At 40.0% G+C, this 16,278-nt stretch overlaps 2 protein-coding genes across 2 annotated transcripts in view; both read left to right on the forward strand.

Annotated features, from left to right (window-relative positions):
- Window positions 1-16,278, forward strand: part of LOC114297334 (RNA helicase, ATP-dependent, SK12/DOB1 protein) — an 86,674-nt gene that overhangs the window by 29,960 nt on the left and 40,436 nt on the right. The window contains exons 6-10 of the mRNA XM_028241750.2: window positions 13,811-14,022; window positions 14,098-14,205; window positions 15,003-15,104; window positions 15,280-15,480; window positions 15,649-15,759. Coding sequence (XP_028097551.2) covers window positions 13,811-14,022; window positions 14,098-14,205; window positions 15,003-15,104; window positions 15,280-15,480; window positions 15,649-15,759 — 734 coding nt within the window. The remainder of the gene's footprint in view (window positions 1-13,810; window positions 14,023-14,097; window positions 14,206-15,002; window positions 15,105-15,279; window positions 15,481-15,648; window positions 15,760-16,278) is intronic.
- LOC114274106 (zinc finger A20 and AN1 domain-containing stress-associated protein 8) lies at window positions 6,196-6,850 on the forward strand. Its single transcript, XM_028215969.2, is given in 4 exon segments — window positions 6,196-6,387; window positions 6,390-6,466; window positions 6,468-6,569; window positions 6,571-6,850. Coding segments are annotated over 4 exon segments (483 nt in total). The 5' UTR covers window positions 6,196-6,318; the 3' UTR covers window positions 6,806-6,850.

The raw sequence follows: 16,278 nt of genomic DNA on the forward strand, positions 1-16,278 counted from the left end.
AATCACTACTCTTTCTGGTAAAAGATGGTTTGTTACATTTATTGATGACCATACCCGCTTATGTTGGATTTATTTGATGAACAAAAAATCTGACGTGAAAAATTTATTCACAAATTTTTACAATATGATTGAAAACCAATTTCAAACCAAAATTGGTATTTTACATTCTGATAATGGAACAGAATATTTCAATGAGCAGTTGGGTGAGTTTTTGGAAAAAAAGGGGATTTTTCATCAATCTACATGTCGGGATACCCCTCAACAAAATGGCATTGCAGAACGAAAAAATAAACATCTACTTGAAGTTGCACGTGCTATAATGTTTTACATGCATGTTCCTAAATATTTATGGGGTGAAACAATTTTAACAGCCTCTTATTTGATAAACAGGATGCCTACAAAGGTGTTAACATACAAAACACCTTTTGATTGTCTCAAAACTTTTTTTCCTGACACGAGGTTGTTTTCTGATTTACCCGCCAAAGTTTTTGGATGTACTGCCTATGTTCATGTTCCCAGTCAATTTCGTTCAAAACTTGACCCCCGTGCTATAAAATGTGTTTTTTTGGGTTATTCCTCAAACAAAAAGGGGTATAAGTGTTTCGATCCTCAAACCAAGAAATTTCATGTGAGTATGGATGTGTCATTTGTGGAAACAAAATCCTATTTCCCCAAAACTTCTCTTCAGGGGGAGACAAGTGGAGTAGAAGACCGTTTTTGGGATATTTCTATCCCGCTCCCCAATGTCATTTATCCTACACAAAAACCACATCTGTCTGATAATGATCACTTAGGAGAACCAAGTTCTATGGTGCCTAGTCAAGAAGATTCTTGTTTAGGGGGAGAAGTACTACAAAATGATCTAAATCCTGAGCTTCAGGTTTATACTAGGAAGCGATTTCATCTGAGGAATAATGACCCGAATGTCCATCCTAATGACCTGAATGTCCACCCGAGTTCTGGCATCGAAATTTTAGGTAATCCTATTCCTTCTATTTCCGACCTTGATGTTCCTATAGCAATTAGGAAAGGTGTCCGAAATTGCATTAAACATCCTATTGCAAATTACCTCTCCTATCAAAGACTGTCTAAAAACCATAGAGCTTTCACATCTAGGATTTCACACTTGTTTGTTCCAAGGAATATACAGGAAGCATTGGATGATCCGAATTGGAAATTAGCAGTCATGGAGGAGATGAATGCTTTAAGGAGAAGTGGTACTTGGGAGATAGTTGATCTACCCAAAGACAAGAAAACAGTTGGGTGTAAATGGGTGTTTACGATAAAATGTAACGCAGATGGAAGCGTTGAGAGATACAAGGCGAGACTGGTGGCTAAAGGCTTCACTCAAACTTATGGGATCGACTATCAGGAGACGTTTGCTCCTGTTGCTAAAATAAATTCCATCAGAGTACTGTTATCTCTTGCAGTAAATTCAGATTGGCCTCTTCATCAACTTGACATTAAAAATGCATTTCTCAATGGTGATCTTGAAGAGGAGGTGTTCATGAGCCTACCGCCGGGATTTGAGCAGAGACTTGGAAGCGACAGAGTATGCAGATTGAACAAGTCATTATACGGACTCAAACAATCACCAAGAGCGTGGTTTGAACGCTTTGGGAAGGCAGTTATCAGTTGTGGCTTCTCGCAGAGCCAAGCAGATCACACAATATTTTATAAACATTCAAAAGACAGTAAAATTGCAATTTTGATTGTTTATGTTGATGACATCATTTTAACTGGTAATGATGAAGCAGAGTTAGCAGCCCTCAAAAAGAAACTCGCAAAAGAATTTCACATTAAGGATCTGGGAGCCCTCAAGTATTTCCTCGGAATGGAATTTGCAAGATCCAAGGAAGGTATATTCGTTAATCAGAGAAAATATGTTCTTGATCTCCTTGGAGAAACAGGTATGCTTGGTTGTAAGATGGGGGAGACTCCGATCGAGCCTAACTTGAAGTTACAAGCTGCTAAGGCTGAAGAAGTCAAAGAGAGGGAACAATATCAGCGACTTGTCGGGAAATTGATTTACTTGTCTCATACGCGGCCTGATATTGCCTTTGCAGTCAGCATGGTAAGTCAGTTCATGCACTCACCAGGGGCAGAGCACTTTGAGGCCGTTTATAAGATCTTAAGATATTTGAAAGGAACTCCAGGGAGAGGCTTACTGTTCAAGAAACATGGACATCTTCAAGTTGAAGTATACACAGATGCAGACTGGGCAGGAAGTGTTACAGACAGGAGATCAACATCCGGATACTGCTCCTTTGTAGGTGGGAACCTAGTTACATGGCGGAGTAAAAAACAGAATGTGGTAGCTAGAAGTAGTGCAGAAGCAGAGTTCAGAGCTGTTGTCCATGGAATCTGTGAAGTAATGTGGATTAAAAGAATTCTTGAAGAATTAAAGTTTTCTCACCCGACACCTATGAAGGTCTATTGTGACAACAAAGCAGCTATATCTATAGCTCATAATCCAGTTCTACATGATCGCACAAAACATATAGAAGTGGATAAACATTTCATCAAGGAGAAAATCAATGCTGGCATAATCTGTATGACCTACCTTCCAACAGGTGAACAATTAGCTGATGTGCTAACGAAGGGACTACACAAGAAGCAATTTGATAAGCTGACTAGCAAGCTGGCTATGGAAGATATCTTCAAACCAGCTTGAGGGGGAGTGCTGGAAATTTGTGTTAATAATAAGATAGTGGCATATATATAATATGATAGTGGTGTTGGTGGTAGATAGTGGCATGTATAGAATATGTGATAGTGGTGTTGGTGGTAGATAGTGGCATGTATAGAATATGTTAGTGGTAGATAGTGGTAATATATAATATGTAAGTGGCATATAATGGGTTATAATGATGTTTGTAATATCTCCTAAATAAGGAGTGTCATTTGGTCTTGTAAGATAAGAAGTTTTGAATATAACAGAAATATATTCCTTCTTCCTCATATTTTTCAGAGTTCTTCTTCCTCATATTTTCTAAGTTCATTAATACAGATGATCCCATAAATGAATTGGCCTGGTTCACCGGCTGATTTATAAGCCTGATCAGATGATTTAGTCTGGTTTGAAGAACAGTGATTTGTTTGGTCAGTATGAAGGAAAGGAAAAAGGAAGTGAAGCATTCTTGCTTTGTTTTATCACCGTATGTTATAAATTAACAGGCACATGTTGTTTGAAAGGCTAAATATTTATAGTTAATGGTTCTTTCTTTCCATACTCGCCAATCCACTTTTGGGCTTAAACAAAATGGTGGATCTGGCGAGGTTTTACCCCTTTTCTTTTATTTTCCCTTCCCCTTCTGAAACTCTCCATCCCCACCCTTTACTTAACTCCTGAATTTCTCCCCCACACTGTTGCATAAGGATATGGGATGTGTGTCTGACCCCGATGCCAAAATAAGGTGCTTGAATAATCCAATAATCTAATATCCATTGAATCCTATTGAATTTCAAGTTTCCTCATAAATAATAACATCCTGCATTAAATGTGATGCAATACAAAATGCAATGCGTTTAAATGCAAAGGACGTGTTCCCATAACCATACCCAACTTTCATAAACATATCCTTGTACTCTTAGTTTTGGGGTTTATAGAGTTCCAACACCTAGCCACTCACCTGCACCGCTTCTAATATCTGAGTTGATGTAATGTATCTATCTCCAAATGGAGCGTAAAATCAGGCAAGACATGGTTTTTCAGTAGGGATGGTAAAATGCCTCGATCCACCGGGTCCCCGACTTCCCCCGACCCTAATGGGATGGGGTTGGGGGTGGTTGAATAAGGTAGGGTCAGATTTGTAGAAACTTTAGAAAAACCTGATTGGGTTCGGGGCGGGGGCGGGGGCGGGGGCGGAGGCGGGGGAGGGGGAAGGGGAGAGTAATTTTTTACCTGAACCCTACCTGACCGTAAATATAATAATAATAGTACACATAAATATAATAATAGTAGTACACACATATGAAATATGTATATAATATAGTTGAATTTTTATAGAATATATATAATATCTATTGAGTTTTTATTATGTTATATATATATAATATAATTTTAATATATGTACAATATATAAAATATTTTTTTAATTATAAATAGCATTTTGTAAAATAAATTGATGTATATTATTGATTGATTTGTGTTATTGATATCTATTACAATGATTCATGATTCCTATATATAGAAGAGGGTGAGTGTGTAGTAGGTAAGGAGTAGGTGAAGTGGAGGTGGTAGTGGTGTAGTGGGTTAGGTTTAGTGGAGTAGGTGAGGTGGTAGTGGTGTAGTGGGTTAGGTTTAGTGGAGTAGGTTTAAGTGGGTGAAGTAGGTGGAGAGTAGGTGGATTTTAACAGCCCCCCGCAAACTCAAGGGGGATAGGAACTAACCAACTTGAGTTTGGAGAGAGTAACAAAACAAGAAAATACATAAAAATAAAAGAGGATAAGAGACACTGTATGGTCGTGTCAGACCATTGGTGAAGACACTGGATGGTGGTGTCATAACGTTGTAGAGGACACTGTATGGGGGTGTCATAACCATGTAGAGGACACTGTATGGTGGTGTCATAACGGTGTAGAGGACACTGGATGGCGGTGTCAGACCGATGTAGAAGACAGTTTATGGGGTCATGTCGGACCGTTGTAGCAGACAATGTTGTGACAGTTGTTGTGACAGTTTACGGAGTCTTGCTGGACCCTTGTAGAAACTAACCTGAATCAATGTCGGGACAGTTTACAGAGTCTTGTCGGACCCATAAAGGAGCTAACCGGAATCAATGTCGGGACAGTTTACAGAGTCTTGTCGGACCCTTGAAGGAGCTAACCGGAATCAATGTCGGGACAGTTTACAGAGTCTTGTCGGACCCTTAAAAAGTCGCACCCTCAAAAGGTGTGCCCAATCTTTCAAAAGGCGTGCCCAATTCATAAAAAGGTGTGCCAGACATGATGGCGAGGCACGTGAGTGCCTTGGCTGGCGCGCCCGTTTGTCGTTTGGCGTCAAGTGGCGCGCGATACGCGTGTCTGCCTTGGCTATTTAACCAAGACGAGACGGAGGCTGTGCATACCAGTCTGAAACCTCTGAAACCAACCCTTCTCTGAAAAACTCTGCCGCTTCGGAGAGAGAAACTTTGGAACACTTTGTAGCCCAGAAAATGGCTTCGTCTTCCCGCGGGCTGCTCACCCTCTTTCCCGACCTCAACGAGTCAACAAGAGAGAGAACTGATGCGGTGGCACTGGAACCTCAACCAAGCACCCCGGAGTTTGCTCCGTTGAACTTTCCGATGCGGTCTGTGGAGCAAAGAATGGCAGTGCAGTCGGATGTGGAGGCCAATCAGTATACTTTGAAGTCATGTGTGGAAACCATGACTGCGGTTACAAATTTGTCGAACCGGCTGCAGAGTAGGACAAACGAGGTGCAGCAGTTAAACGCCCAACTGGCTCTGCTCCAACGCATGTATAAGGATGCGCGAGCAGAGATAAGTGTGCTAAAGGCGGAAAATAAGGAGCTGAAGCGGAAGGCCACCGTGATGTTCCGATTTGGAGGTCCGCCATATGCTGCAGTGGAGGAGCAGGGAGTAGTGATCGGGCCCAGTGGAGTGGGAAACACGGAGGCAACACCGGCAAGGGCCGCCCAGGACGGAGGCAAGAAGAAAAGACCGGCGGCAGAGTAGAGAAGAAAAATCCCGCCTGTGGAGAAGGGTGTTGTGTGTGGGTGGTTTTTTTTTTTTTTTTTTTTTTTTTTTGGTGTTGTGGTGTAAAATGGTGATCGGGGGAGCCCCGACATGAATAAAATGAGTGTGGTGTGCAGTTCGTCGTCTTCTTCTTTTTTTTTTTTTTTTTGCAAAGATATAATAAGGGAAAAAAAAAAGTTTCGTGGCCCATGGTTTTGTAAAAACCTGCAATGGGTTTGGTAGTTGTTTTTGTATATGTTTTTTTTTTTTTTTAATAATAATAATAAAAATAGATTAATGGCGAAAGCATGTGCCTCGGGGGATTGGAAAGTGAAAAAAAAAGAGAGTGGAGATACATGTGCAAATCAATTTGTGTTTCGTTTGCTTTTGCAAAAGATGGAGTAAAATAATAAAAAAAAAGAAAAAGAAAGTTGAGTGGGCTCTCTCTTTGTAAACTGTGTGTGTGCTGCTACCTGTGTGTGTGTGCAATGATGAATAGGTTGCTGCCGTGTGTCTGTGATATACCCCTCGATTTCTCCGATCATCGCACTATTAAACCTCGATTAAGGAACAACCTGGTTCGATTTTTTGCGAGTCAAGATCGGCCAAAAACTCTCGTTTTGAAAACAGGACATTTGAATAAATGGAGTCTTCCGATGAGACAGGATGCCAAGCTCCAGAAGGACCCATCCTTTGCATCAACAACTGTGGCTTTTTTTTTTTTTTTTTTTTTTTTTTGGCAGTGCAGCCACCATGAACATGTGTTCCAAGTGCCACAAGGACATGATCTTAACAAGTTGTGAATGGTGGCTCAGGCAACAATGGGAAGGAACCTGTAGTTGGTGCTGCTGTAGATGTGCAAGCTGGACCAGTGGAAGCGAACACAAGCATTGTGTGATTCATCCTCAAGCCAGAGTTCAGAGGTGAAAGTAAAAGAGGGTCCAAATAGGTGCAACACTTGCCGCAAGCGTGTGGGTTTAACAGGTTTCAGTTGCAGGTGTGGAAATCTTTTCTGCGCAGTTCATCGCTACTTTGATAAACATGAGTGTCCATTTGATTATCGGACTGCTGCTCGGGATGCTATAGCAAAAGCCAATCCTGTTGTGAAGGCAGAAAAGCTGGATGTGTAAGAAGACTAGCAGAGACCCAACAAGCCAAACACAGAATAGCAGCCAAAGAACCACCTTTCCGATCCAAACACACATAGAACCCAGCATATATCAAAGTGAACAAAAGCCCAAAATTGGGAACCAATCCGAGTCTGCACTGAAATGGGCAATCAAAGAAGCGAGGTGTGAGGCGAGTTCGAACACCAAGAGAGGACTGAGAGACTAGCCCATGTGTGTGTGTCTGTCTTTCTTCCTGAATTTCAATACAGAGAGAGAGAGTTGAAGATGCAGCGGAGTGAAGGTATGTGTAGAAAACTCCAGCGGGCAGTGAAGGCAAGGTTGCCGGCCGACTGCCCGCCGGTGAGAAAGAAATATAGGCCTAAATCTTATAGCTCTGATACCATGTAAAATAAATTGATGTATATTATTGATTGATTTGTGTTATTGATATCTATTACAATGATTCATGATTCCTATATATAGAAGAGGGTGAGTGTGTAGTAGGTAAGGAGTAGGTGAAGTGGAGGTGGTAGTGTTGTAGTGGGTTAGGTTTAGTGGAGTAGGTGAGGTGGTAGTGGTGTAGTGGGTTAGGTTTAGTGGAGTAGGTTTAAGTGGGTGAAGTAGGTGGAGAGTAGGTGGATTTTAACACATTTTTTAGTTTTAATTATTAAATTTTATATTATTGTTAAATTTCTTATTGTATTGTAGATCGGGTAGGGTCTGGAGTGGGGGTTATATTTGCCGATTTAGGTGGGGGTGGGGGAGAGTTCCATGAGGGTCGGGTCGGGGGTGGGGGCAAGCGGTGGAAATGGGGGTGGGGTAGGGGACCCCCGACCTATACCCTATCCATTGCCATCTGTTGAATGTATAGATGATGAGAAGAAGAAGAAGAAGAAGAAGAAGAAGAAAAGAAGAACAATGAGAGAGAGAGAGAGCTGTTGTATTCCTTAATTCAAAAAGTATAGGGTTTCCCCCTTACACAACTATTTATACTAATAAGAATAATACATAAAGACCAAACTACCCCCAACACTTAACACTCCCCCTCAATTGGTGCAAAGATGTTTCTCATGCCCAACTTGCAACAGATAGGGTGAAAGACTTTACTACCAAGACCCTTAGTAAAAACATCCGTCAGTTGATCTTCAAACTTAACAAAAGGCATACATATCACACCCTTATTCAACTTCTCCTTAATGAAATATCTGTCAATCTCAATATGTTTAATCCGGTCATGTTGAACAGGATTGTGTGCAATACTAATAGCAGCCTTGTTGTCGCAATACAACGTCATGGGTTCACTCCAATCAAGCCCTATATCACTCAACAAAGATTGAAGCCACATTAGTTCACATGTTCCATGTGCCATAGCCTAGTATTCAGCTTCAGCACTAGATCTGGAAACTACTGCCTGCTTCTTGCTACGCCATGTGACTAGATTTCTCCCTACAAAAGCACAATAACCGAAGGTTGAGCGTCGGTCATCTATAGAGCCTGCCCAATCTGCATCTGTGAACGCTTCCAACCTCAACTGACCATGGTTAGAGAACACAATTTCTTTTCCAGGGGCAGATTTAAGGTACCTCAAAATGCGATAGATTGCATCCAAATGAGTTGCACGAGGATCATGCATAAACTGACTCACTATCCCAACTGCATAGGCAATATCTGGACGAGTATGAGACAGATATATCAGTCTTCCCACAAGTCTTTGGTACCTTTCCTTCTCCACAGGCTCACCAACCCCACTACAAAGACGATGATTAGTCTTAATCGATGAATCAGCTGGTCTGTAGCCCAACATGCCCATTTCCTCAAGAAGATCTAGAATGTACTTCCTTTGAGAAATGAAGATGCCTTTATTAGATCTGGCAACTTCAATCCCAAGAAAGTATCTCAATGGACCAAGATCTTTTATCTCAAACTCCTTGGCTAACTGCATCTTGAAATGGGTCACCTCCTCCGCATCATTACCTGTCACAACTATGTCATCCACATATACAATAAGCATTGTTACCTTATGTACATTGCGTTTGACAAACAAGGTGTGATCCACATTGCTTTGTTGATACCCAAATCCCAGCATTGCCTTTAGGAATCTACCAAACCAGGCTCTAGGAGATTGTTTCAAACCGTACAAAGCCTTCTTCAATTTACAAACCTTTCCAACTGTAGTCTGAGATGAGAATCCTAGAGGTACATCCATATATACCTCCTCCTCCAAATCCCCATGAAGAAAAGCATTCTTCACATCTTGTTGCTGTAAAGGCCATCCCAAATTAGCAGCACATGACAGAATAGTTCGAATGGAATTCATCTTTGCTACCGGGGCAAAAGTTTCTTGATAATCTATTCCATATGTCTGCGTAAATCCCTTGGCCACTAATCTTGTTTTGTACCGTTCAATCATCCTATCTGCATTGTGCTTAATAGTGAACACCCACTTACATTCGACTGGTTTTTTTCCATTAGGAAGAGATACCAACTCCCATGTGTTATTTTTACTCAAAGCTTGCATCTCTTCTACCATAGCTACCTTCCACTTAGGATCATTGATAGCTTCTTTCCAACCTTGAGGAATACACAGAAGAAAGAGACGAAACAAAAGCACGATATGGGGAAGACAACGAATCATATGACACGAATTTAGAAATAGGGTGTTGAGTACATGCTCTAACCCCCTTTCTGAGAGCAATAGGAAGACTCGAATTATCTGTAACAGGACCATCATCAGCAGGTGAAGAGATAAGTTGAGGATCATAACCTGTAGAGTCAGTGGAAACTGGATGTGGAACTAGCATAGGAGATGATGATGGACTTGGTGGCATGAGAGAAGCCTGCTCTTTCTGACGCCGTGAATAAGTCTTAAGATCAGCTCTATCCAAACGACCATCGATATCTGACTCCTCATCAATAGAACTGCTAGGCTCCCCCTCACCACAAATAACAGTCCGCTGATTAGGAAAGAAAAAAGACTACTTATGCTGATATAATGTCGTCTCATCCGTAATCTCATCAATACCACTCTCCCCCTGAGGAGATAGCGGAGGACCAGAAAAAAAGGATTCAGATTCACGAAAGGTGACATCCATACTAACATACAGCTTATGAGTGTGAGGGTCATAGCATTTGTAGCCCTTCTGAGTAGTAGAATAATCAAGAAAGACACACCGGACAGCCTTAGGATCAAGCTTTCCATGAGTACGAGGTTGAAGATGAACAAAACAGACACTACCAAAAACCCGAGGCGGAAGGGAAGAAGTGGGATAAGTCACAGGAAGAAGCTCAAGAGGAATTTGGAAGTGGAGGACACTAGAGGGCATACGGTTAATAAGGTAAGCCGTGGTAAGAACAACATCCCCCCAAAAAGACTTAGGAACGTTCATGGTAAACAAGAGAGAGCAAGCAACCTCAAGAAGGTGGCCATTCTTACGTTCAGCAACTCCATTATGTTTAGGAGTGCCAACACAACTAGTCGGATAAAGAATGCCATGCTCTTCGAGGTATGCCCTGAAAGCGCCATCAACATATTCAGTCCCATTATCACTCCTAAGAATTTTGATAGTAGCATTGAAGAGATTGGATACCATTTTATGAAAAAGTTTGTAGCACGAGAAAACCTCATTTTTAGTACGAAGTAAATAAATCCAAGTCACACCGGAATAGCAATCAATAAATGTAACAAATCATCGATAACCAGAGACAGAAACCACAGGGGAAGGACTTCACATATCAGTATGAATAAGCATAAAAGGAAAAGTACTTCTTTTATTAATTGAAGGATAACAAGTACGTTTATGCTTTAGTAAGCTCACAAGCATCACAAACAAAGGTATTCCTAGGACAACCACGAACTAATAAAGGAAAAAGTTTCTCTAAAATGCTAAAAGAAAGATGTCCCAAACGGCAATGCCACTGATGAAGGAGACGAAGGGAGGAGCCAGAAGTGCATTGAAGAGCCTGAGAGGACAAAGGTGAGGCAGAAATGGCATCCAGAAAGTACAGTCCACTTTCTGCTCTACCACTGCCTATCATTATCCCCGTAGCCAATTCCTGAAAGACATGAGTCGAAAAAAAGGTTACAGAGCAATTGAGAGCAGTAGTAAGGCTACTAACAGAAAGTAAGTTAGTTGAAAAATTAAGAACATGAAGAACAAATGAAAGCGAAACTAAAGAGGTGCAATGAACAGAACCCTTGCCGGAGATAGAAGATAAAGTGCCATCAGCCACTCTAACCTTATCTTACCCAAAACTAGGCGAATAAGAATAAAAAAAACTAAAAGTACCCGTCATGTGATCGGTAGCACCGGAATCAATGATCTAAGGAGATGACGAAGAGGCACTAGGTGCACTAACAAAAATACCTATGTGGGCAAAGTTGGAAGAGGCGGAAGAGGCAGAACAGGAAGGAGCTAAGGCAGAAGAAGAATCAAGTCGAGCCATCAAACGTCTGAGAGTGTGAAGCTCATCCTGGAAAATAGAACCAACATCATTCGAGACACTAGCAGTAGTCTCAGAAACATGTGCTTGAGGACAAACACCACGACCACGACCATAGCCTCGAGTAGGTCGGCCATGCAACTTCCAACAGTGTTCTTTATCATGTCTATCTTTTCCATAATACTCACATTTCAACGGGTCCCGATCAACCAAGGGACCCTTACCACCATTTTGAGGCTGACAAGGCGGAGTATCACGCGACTTGGGACCGACAACCATCACGGACTGATCCGAAACAGGAGCATGCATCATAGCACTACGACAACTCTCCTCCTGTTGAACCAGTGCATAAGCCTCACGCAATGTAGAAAACGGAGAGCGACCCAACATCTAAACCCGTATCTGATCATACTCCAAATTTAGGCCAGCAAGAAAGTCATACAACCGCTCCTTCTCCACAGCCTACTGAAACATAGTGGCATCCATGGAGCAAACTGGTTGGAAACTCTAGTAGAAATCTAGCTCCTGCCATAAGTCACTCAACTCAGCATAGTAGACTGCCGGAGAGCGATCTTTCTGATCCAAGCCCCCTAATCTTTTTACGTAATTCATCGGCCTGTGCATCATTCCCCTGTTGAGAATATATCTGAGAGGCAGCTATCCAGATCTTGTGAGCAGTATCCATCAAGAGAAAAGTCTGACTAATGGTAGGCTCCATAGAATTGATGAGCCAGGTCATAACTAAAGCATTCTCAGAAATCCATTGGGCAGATAAAACACTATCCTCAGTAGGTTGCTAGGTACTACCAGTAATATAGCTTGTCAACCGCCGGGCGGCAATGGCAAGACTACAGGAGCGGGATCAAATCAAGTAATTAGTACCATTAAGCTTGATCGGACTAATCTGGAGAGATGGACTATCACCAAGTCATACCACGACTCAGTCCACTCTCCTCCTTGCCCTTACCCTCGTTGACAACCATGAGATGAGAGAAACATGGTGCAGAAACACAAGTAGGATATCAAACAAAACCAGAAAACACTGAACCAGCACAACAACTCACATTTTAAGGCTAAAAAAGGGCAAAAGTATCCCAGAACACAGTAACCAGATCATCTACAAGCCAAAAAACTGAAGCAGACCATCCAAAATGCAGAAAAAAGCCAAGGTAGGGCCAAAATACCTCAAACTAGGGACAGTAAACCCTTTAAAGGGTCCAGTCGGCTCCCACAGATGTGAGAGGAAGAGACAAAACCAAGCAAAAAGGGTTCAAACAACAACTTTCGAAAAATCACCCAAAATTGACGAAAAATCAAAAAAATTGAAAAAAGCAATCTAGAAGGACCAAAACATCAAAAGGAAATTACAGGGTGAATACCCATTCAATTTCGAGCATGCTGAATTTTTTTTTTTTTTTTTTGCTGCTGTTGCTGCTATGGATGTACCTAAGGAATGAGAAGAATCATCTTCAAGGGGGAAGATATTGCTCTGATACCATGTTGAATGTATAGATGATGAGAAGAAGAAGAAGAAGAAGAAGAAAAGAAGAACAACGAGAGAGAGAGAGCTGCTGTATTCCTTAATTCACAAAGCATAGGATTTCTCCCTTACCCACAACTATTTATACTAATAAGAATAATACATAAAGACCAAACTACCCCTAACACTTAACACCATCCCTTGCACCCGTGTTCAAGTTGCATTGCTTTATATGCATATTTTTGCTTATAATAGTTGAGGCTGCCCACTTGTTGCAATTTTGATATAAAGGCAATAAAACAACCAGATATGATTCAAGCAAGCAAATGCTGTTTTGCTGAAACATAGAAGTCCAAGATCTCAGAGTAACAGAAGATTTTTGTTTTCAATAATTCAAGGCTTAAGAGCAATAGCCTCTGTTGTAAAACTATGGTATGCAGGTTTGGTTGCTGTTTCTAGGAATTTGTAGATTTAGTTGTAAAATCAACCCTTGGAAGCAAGGATTGTTGTTTTAAATTTAAACTAGAGAAAAGGAACATGAAACTTTATTTTTATTTACAATGTTCATGGCTTGTCCATATTTTGTTTTGTTTGTTTATTTTATTTTATTTTTTAAGATTGAATATATTTTTTTTGTTGAAACATTATAGGTTGTCTTCACAATTTTAATTTACATTTCCAACTTCGAATGGTGTTGAGGTCCTCATATATTGTGGCTACATTTGCTGCAAAATGTATTAGGAAACACTCTCCTTGAAAGGCTGGTTTCTTTGGTTCATTGTAGTAGATAATGGAGAGGAAAATGTGCCTTTCTAGTTTGTTCTTTTCTTTATTTTTCTATTCTACCTAGAATCTCCTTTTGTTATTTAAATTTATATTCTTTATTTTATATCTTTATCTGTGCAACAGTGTGCTGTCTGGAAATTTTCTTTGAAGTTATTTGCCAAACAGCTGCAAAAAGCTTGGTCAACTTGTTAAGTCAAATTGTCAACATATAATAGAATCAATAGTTGCCATCTTGTTTGCGTGGCTATGTTGGCATGCAATTTTCCAGGATTTTTCTTTTTAATTTACTTTTTCCGGGCTTAAAATGGTGTTTTCTGAAGGTCATGTGTCAGAATCGGAAGCTGAAGTCAATGAGGAATCAGTTAAATTGGAGTCTGTTGAGTTGGAAGCTGAAGTGAATAAGGAAAATGTACCTGGTACTGTTTTTGATACTGAATCATCGCTGTTAGATGATATTTTGTTAGTAGAATCAGGAGGATCAACTTCAAGATCGCATGAAACTAGTGATAGTGGTGGGCAGCAGCATAAAGAGGTTAATATAGCTTGTTCAGCTGTTTGCATTCTGTCTCTTGCCATGCTATTAGTTAATGAGTGTTTTTATCTGCAGGGCTGGGCCATTAGTGGAGACAGTGAAGGGATTGCAGAACATTTTCATGAACTTGTTCCTGACATGGCACTTGAATTTCCTTTTGAACTGGATAAATTCCAAAAGGAGGTATTGATTGTTGCAAAATTTACATTGCCATATGTTTGCACTAGTATGTTAGCTATCATTGGGCTGGAGTAGGTAATTGCAACATAGAACAATAAATTTGCGTCTAGTTTTGAAGCACTGTAAAATACACTTACTGCTTAATCTAAGACATGTTTTTTGGGACTTCCTCTGTTAATGTAGATTAATTAGCTCAACTCCATGGTTATGAAGACTGAAAACAAAAAATCAAAAAAAGATGGAATGCAGAAAATAATTGAGTTTTCAGAAGAAAAAAATTTGTGAATAAAATTAAAATTATTTTCCCCACTGTCCATTTCAGTAAAACTTACTGTTGTGTTTCAAATAGCTTTGCATGTGCAAAACATCATCCCACTTCATAGTTTTTCATTTATAAATAATTTTTTATTTTTTATTTTAATTTTATGGCTAGCTTTTTCTTCTTTAAAATGCTTTTATTCTTGCAGGTTTTAGCTGGCTCTTGTAGTCATTTTCGCTGAAGTGACTCTTGAATGAAAATCATAATCTGAATTCCTTGAATCCGTAGGTTTTGCAAATATTCTTGATTGTTATGTTGGTGTGCTGGATATTATTCCAGTCAACTTAAATTCATCAAAATCCATGTGGTGCCAATTTTTGGGCTTTTTCTATTTTCTCTGATGACATGCTGGCTATATATTCTCATATTATTTTTTTTGGGGAAAAATGCGATGTCCAACAAGTTTTTTGGGATATATTTATGAGTTCTTTGATTTTCAGCTCAAATCAAAGTTAGTTATTTTTTACTTTGATTATTACAGGCTATCTATTATCTTGAGAAGGGGGAGTCTGTTTTTGTGGCAGCTCACACATCAGCTGGGAAGACGGTTGTCGCAGAATATGCATTTGCTCTGGCATCAAAAGTATGACTTCTCTCTGAATCCTCATTGTTTGTTTATGTAATCAAAGAGCATCATCTTCTTTTCTGATTCTCAAAATTAAATATTCTCCCTTGAAGTATCATTGTCTTTGTGTCCAAGCTTGTTGTTTTATGTAGCTTTTATGCTGAGATTTTGATTTAATAATTATTTCATGCAGCACTACACAAGAGCCGTATATACTGCTCCAATTAAAACCATTAGCAACCAAAAGTACAGGGATTTTTGTGGAAAATTTGATGTTGGCCTTCTCACCGGGGATGTTAGCTTGAGGCCAGAGGCTTCTTGTCTCATCATGACCACTGAGATACTAAGGTCAATGCTTTATAGGGGTGCTGATATCATACGTGATATTGAATGGGTAAAGGGGTTCGTTTTCTTTTGCATTATAATTCCCTTTCTTTAATTTTTTTTTTCTTTGATTACCTTCTTCACCCAATTTTCCCCTTTTTCTTTTTGTTTCATTTTTCTTATTATGAATTTCTGAGACATTTTTGGTTACTTTATTTCCATGCATGTGGGGAGACAGGTTATATTTGATGAAGTGCATTATGTTAATGACGTTGAAAGGGGCGTTGTTTGGGAAGAAGTTATCATCATGCTTCCGAGGCATATCAATATTATTCTTCTTTCAGCCACGGTACGTACTTCTTGATATTCATTTTGATATAATGCATTATGGACTAGATGCTATGGGATGATATTGATCATTGGTTTCTCAATTTGGCATAGATATTGTTTTAAGTTCTCTTTTTTAATACTAAGTAATCAGCAGCTTGGTCCATATTTTGTGATGGAAAGTATTTGAGCAAGGCAAATGCCAACTGCTGTGTGGTACTTTTTTTTTTTTGATGACTTGGTATTCGGCCCAATGGATTGACTAATCTTGGGAACCAATCTCATGATCCACTAGTGGAGCCTATTTAATGCCAGGCAAAGCCCCGTATGGATTGGCCCCAAGAAATTGTATGCACCTAGGAGGTTTCAAACTTGAGACATTAGAGGGAGCAACTGCTGTTTGATACTTAAAAAACTGATTAAACTACTTTGGTTTTGAGCGTTGCTTTGCTTTCTCGCTCAAATTCTAAGGTGGTGCTGAGAGCATAGACTTTTTAACTTGCACTTGTGACTGTCATAATGTAGATGGTGGGGGGATTGT

This window comes from Camellia sinensis, chromosome 14 (genome assembly GCF_055761805.1).
Source record: "Camellia sinensis isolate YWXY chromosome 14, ASM5576180v1, whole genome shotgun sequence".
NCBI classification, from domain to species: Eukaryota; Viridiplantae; Streptophyta; class Magnoliopsida; order Ericales; family Theaceae; genus Camellia; species Camellia sinensis.